The sequence below is a fragment of the Salmo salar genome, chromosome 18, assembly GCF_965601325.2.
Source record: "Salmo salar chromosome 18, fSalSal1, whole genome shotgun sequence".
Classification (NCBI taxonomy): domain Eukaryota; kingdom Metazoa; phylum Chordata; class Actinopteri; order Salmoniformes; family Salmonidae; genus Salmo; species Salmo salar.
The window spans coordinates 74300107-74306106 of record NC_138308.1 but is presented as its reverse complement, the minus strand read 5'-3'; the positions used below and the strand labels follow the sequence as shown (position 1 = coordinate 74306106).

General features: G+C 44.7%; 1 protein-coding gene across 1 annotated transcript in view; it reads right to left on the bottom strand.

Annotated features, from left to right (window-relative positions):
* Positions 1-2863: 2863 nt before the first annotated feature.
* The window catches only part of LOC106577615 (adhesion G protein-coupled receptor A3-like), a 58057-nt gene continuing 54920 nt past the window's right edge, over positions 2864-6000 (bottom strand). The window contains exon 19 of the mRNA XM_014155829.3: positions 2864-4742. Within this exon, the coding sequence (XP_014011304.3) occupies positions 3245-4742 (1498 nt within the window). The 3' untranslated portion in view covers positions 2864-3244. The remainder of the gene's footprint in view (positions 4743-6000) is intronic.

Here is a 6000-nt window from a genome sequence, read left to right as displayed (position 1 = left end):
TTGGGTGGTGGTCCAAACAGAGGATCCGCTTCGGGAAAGTCGTATTCCTGGTCGTAATGTTGGTAAGTTGACGTCGCTCTTATATCCAATAGTTCTTCCCGGCTGTATGTAATAAAACTTAAGATTTCCTGGGGTAACAATGTAAGAAATAATACATAAAAAAACTAAATACTGCACAGTTTCCTAAGGACTCGAAGTGAAGCGACCATCTCGGTCGGCGCCATCTTGCTAATGTATAGTGTTTACATGACTTCCTATCCTGATTGAGAGTGAGAATGTCTGTTCTACACAACACATTTCTATGTGAACTTTCTACTGTGTACCATTACACATTATGGTTGCACAATTCGAGTAACTTTCCCAAAATTCCCAGTTTTTCTGAATCCTGGTTGAAAAATTCCTTGACGTCAGGATGGAATAAGCAGGAAATCCGTAAATCCTCCAATCAGGATTTCTAGAAAAACTGGGAATTTTGGGAAAGTTACTGGAATTGTGCAACCCTAATTGCATACAAGCATAGTAGGGTATACTATTAGAAAATGTGTCCCACTTGGATGTTTTGTAAATACCACTGCCAGCACATTCACTTAACTTGAATAGCCTATGAATATGTGCAAATGCCCTAGAGTTGCATTGTAGTACATGAAATAAGCTAGTTTACCCAAAAGGCTAGTGGCTCAGTCACAGTAGCTTCCCCTTCAGATGCAATTTGGAGTGATTCTCACAACCTCCTGAATCTACTATGCAGTTGACAGGTCGCACTAGAACTGAGTGTGGCCTGGGCGTGATGAGGCTAACACAGAATCTTATGTGTGATGGGTTTATGTAACTCCAGTCTAAAGTCACCATTTTCTGGGCTATATGGTACACAAAAGCAGGTCCCTGGATTTGGATATTACAAACACTTGTGTGTTCTCTATTTACCGTGGTCAGTCATTGCCTTTGTGTGGATTATCCTAATGCTCTGAGGTATCGTGTGTAGTAATAGCCTAAAATGCATGCCTTCCGATGGAAATGTAAGCGAAAATCGTGAACGTGGCAATTAATACAGAAGATTTTAATGAGTCAAATGATTTCAGATTATTTTGAACGAATCAATCAAAAGTGCAATATTGTGGCTCTCTTGTAAACCTGTAACATATTGCAACGTTTCAACTAACCAACATATTGACTGCAAACAATGCGTTCAGATAAAAGCACATGACTACTCATCATTTTTAGCTGAAAATACTAAGAATACAGAAAAGCTCCATCAAAAGGGACTGCATGGTCTTCCACATTAGTCCAAATGGCGTCCATGTGCAGGAGCACACCAAATGATCAACTCTCACCACCACACGGATTCCTGATTTCATATTTCGCTACATGTAATAAGACAATAGCTTGACACTGCCATAATCATTAGAAACGCTGGTTGCTAATTTATATTTGAATCTATATTTCAGGCCTCTAAAGCTGTAAGTAATTAGGACGCTCCAGGTAATATATTTATTTTCCTCTAGACAGTTCGAGCCAGCTAATTGTGACTAGCACAGATGGCATGACTTTGTAGAAGGTATCAATCTTAATTCCCATGGCAAGTTCCCACAACAAAGCCAGATGCTTCTTCCAGGCAAGGTAGGCAGTAATCGCAAAATGTAAAAGATGCATTACTCGTCTGACCTTTAACGTCCTTCGCCTCCCATAAGAAAGTGGTTGGTCACGCTCTTAGGTATTCATAGCTGGTGACAAAAACCACCATTTGAAGTTTCTCAACTACTTTTTTTTTTACAGTCAAGTCCTGGCTGCATTGGATATCCTTTGCTGAGTTCTAAACACACATTTGGGGAAGCAATTGACTATTAATATCGGATCTTTAATTTATACATTTTTGCCCAAGGTGTCTGCGTGATTTCAAAGCAGATTGTATCAGCCTGTTGGTTGACTTGATTAGCTCAAGAAAGAAAACAGGAAGTTAACTTGAGGTTGACACTTTTCTAACAGATGGGATCGACTCCTTGAAACCTTTGTCATTATATGAAGCTCCTGACTGGAGGGAATCACTGAAGTCAACACTAATCAAGCCATAACTGCTCAATACATTATTCAAAGGCCGTATTACAGTTTGTCACTTTCAAGATGGCTGGGTAATACATCTCTGCCTGCCTGAAATATGCTTTGTATTGCATCATTAGCATAAACATTCAAGTGATGTCTTTACTTCCTTTGCTGTGTCCTTTGTGACTTCGAAAGTTAGTCAGTCTTTTTTTAATGAATCACATCTGTACTTTCTTTTTACATGACCTTCACACAAAAGTTGAATAAAAGGACAGGTTGATTCGTAATAGGTGCAGTATGTCAAACAAATGACTGTCTAACGTATTGTGAACATTTAGGGCAGATCCTCCAGCATGGATTGCCCCTAGGCCCTATACGGGGATTACTAATCAACGGATTAAGACCAGTACATGATAACTGACAATGGGATGCATCTAACAGACTAAATGATGGCAATCCATCCCTCTCCAACACATTGTGCGGTAAAGTACAGCTCAGTCGTCACTCCTCCCCACTCTTTCCTAACAGATATATCTAGCAGTAAAAAGCACTGATGGTCTGCTACAGAGAGGGGAGAGGTATAGAGGTGAAGATGCACTGCATTAATTATCCTCTCCTCTCATTGCTGACAGTGACTCTTGCTGTCAAATCACTGCAGGCGTTGTGGACCCCTTGAGCAAGCCAGTGGTTCCTTGAGCTTGTCAAGGAACCACTGACAGTAGGGGAACTTTTGAGAACCAAGATGCTTTGACTCACCTTCGCACTCTTGAAATATGCCGGAGTCAAGGTTAACCGAGAACAGGGGAATGAGAGACTTTCAATTAGGTGAATGGAAATAGAAACTGTTGGTTTATTACGTTGAAACAAACTAGAAAATACAAAAGAACCAGCCCAATGGATATGCATGATACAGTAACGGTACAGACCATGTAGTTTCACGTACAAAACTCGAGAACAGTGTAACCAATCGGGATGAAATGATATAAAAATAGACCATTTATAAAATGTCTACTACAGAAACAGACGAGTGGCATCCAAAACACACACTTTCACAAACTCAAAATAGTGGGACTATTTTTCCCAATACATTTTAAAAAAAATAAAAAATATTGTACACAAATCTAAAAAGCAACAATAGTAGAAAATAAAATTTCACAGTTGAAGGGTAGAGCACGTGATATCCAGTCTTTGGTGCAGAAAACATTCGCTACACGGTAGTTTCGTGTTTCCATAGGCCAGTCTTTATGTTGGCCGAGCTCGAGCTCTCTGTGTTGATTAAAGGCATGTTCTGCCCGTTGTCTTTCAGCGTGCCGTTTTGTGTAGCCAGGTTGAGCCCGTACGATTTGGGCTGGCCCTCCACCAGTTCTGTATTATTGGGCTGCTTTACACGACCACTGCTTTTACTCGTAACGGAAGCAGCAGTCCCAACCCCCTCACTTTCCCCACCTGATCCTACTATTGTTCCTACACTTCCACTTCCAACTCCTCTGACAGCCCCGTTGCCCAGGGTGCTAGTGCTGCCCCCTCCCTTGTCGGCATAGCGCGAGCGTCGGGGCAGGGACGTGCTGGCGTCGCTGCTGTCCTGTTGCATCTGGCTCTGGAGGCGCTCTCTGTAGGCCATGTAGGCTGCCCGTCGGCTGCTCCGTGCCTGCTGACTGTCGTGGTGTTCATGGCGATGCCGCCTGTGGGGGGCGCTCTGCACGCTGCTGTCCACGCTGGTGGGCACGTCATAGGCGTACTCGCGCAGCACCGTGAGTCGGCTGGCCCGGTGGGCCCGCGCCCTGTTCTTGTGGTGCCGGCCCGCGTGTCCGTTGGTGGCGGCAGTGGGATTGTTGTTGTTGTTGACGGGCCGGAACTGCACCTCCACAGGCGCCACGTACATCTTGATCTCGTTGTCCACAGAGTGCTCAGTCAGGCTGTTGTCCAGCAAGGCTGCACCATTGGCCGGCGCGGGCAGGGGTATTAGGGGCAGGGACTTGTTCTGCGCCGCCTCTGCATGCAGATTGGTCAGTTTACTTCCCTGGGCGGAGTTTCGCATGCTGGGGACACTCTTATTGGTGCAGGATGACTCAGCGCTGCTGTGGGCACACTTGACTGCATCGCCATTGCCCCTACCAACCGACCCAGCCGCGGAGGCCGTGGATGTCCCCGGCAGCGGCAGCAGGGCGTCCTCTTGCGCAGAGTAGGCCCGTCTCCCAGGGCAACAGGCCTGAGCCCAGTGGCGCCTCATGTCCTGGCGGTTGACGCAGTGGTGCGCCATTAGAAAGCCACCCAGGGCCAGCGCCGCCACGCCAAACAGGCAGGAGAACACCAGGTCGGCCGGCCTCTCCTGGGACACGGCCATGGCGCCAAACACCCACAGCGCAGCGTAGAGCCCAAGAGCCGCGGCCGCGCCCAGGAGCTGCACCGCGAACGTATGCTCGTTCTCCAAGGCAAACAGGGACACGGCGTGGGGAGCCGAAACTGTGGAGGACGAGGCGTCGTGGGGGTGGAGGTGGAGAAGGGTGGCTGGGACATCTCCGGCCTCGCTGCCTGCTACCGCCAGTCGCCGCTGCTCCTCTGCGGGCTCTTTGAGTTCGTAGCGGCGCTCAGGGTGGCGTCGCAGCTGGAGGAGGATGCTAAGGAAATACATGCAGTCCACGAAGACGATGAAGCTGACAGGGCCGTAGAAGGCCCCCAGGCTGGGCTCCCACGCCATCCAGCAACTGAGAGACACACAGAGGGGGAAGGCATCAGTACAAACAGTAAATATTTATGTTAATGTGGTACACACGCACGTTATCATTCACACAAATGTAGTATGCAGTGGTGTTGATATGTCAGCAAAAACATATGTTGGCAATGGAGCCATATGACATGTATTAGGGTCGTGCCACAAAGAGTGCCTTTGATATTTTAAGTAGAAATTATGCACCAATACTGAATGTTAAAAGCCTGTTATATTAAATGAATTGTCCTTTAAAATAGACCAAATTGTTTATTCAATAAATCAGATTTTTTTATGTATAAATACTTGCTAAAGTGCCAAAATTCAGAATCTTCACATGTCCCTCCATCAACCAACTGTGTCACTTCTTGGAAGATTTGAACCTCTTAACCCCCAAATTTCACCATCATTGTAAAGCCCTAGTTATTTTGTTGCTTTACAAAGTCATTTCTGAGATAATCATTTATTTAATGTGATGAGTGATTCATTTACATATGTCCCTCATTTTAAGGTCAACCCTGTTACGTGAACTGAAATCGTGTTAATGGTGAACCTATTCCTTTTTGTTATTATTGCAAAAGAAACATTAAACATTTAATAGGCAAATAATAATGTTAAAGCAGGTGAGCTGGTTCTCTTTTGGGGCATTTTCTGATGTTTTGTGGCGGAAAACTAAGCATAACACGTCAACCCTGTAGATAGGCAAGAAATGTTTTCACAATTTCATTTTGCCACTCCTATTTGCACACAACAAGCTTCCCATGTCACAAGCGGATTTATGGCCGATTTAAGGCGAAAAAAATCAACCCAATTAGTCATAAGTTACTTTATTTGGCATTTAATAGGCACTTACTATAGTATTTTTCTCTCTTTATGACAGAATGTTTGAATGAGGTGAAATCAAAAAGTTACACTTTTCAAAAGGCACCGAAGTGGTGGAACGACCCATGACAAATCTTTGCATAATGAGTCACTGGATGAGTCAAGTGCCAACCATTCAAGTGGTCCAACCTTTAAAAAAATATATATAATAACTTCATCATTTCAAGTTTGACTCAACCCCTTATCTCATTAAATCAGGTAAAGGCACACGTGCACGCATTGAGTCTCTTTGTATTAAACATCCTGCTCTTCCTATTCTCAGAGAATCTGTTCCAGAAAATTCCACAGGGCGGTTTCCATTCGTCTCGGTAGCTGTGAATTAATTAAACTCCAAAGACTTCCAGGTCCAGATTTCCAAATTACTCAGTGCGCTT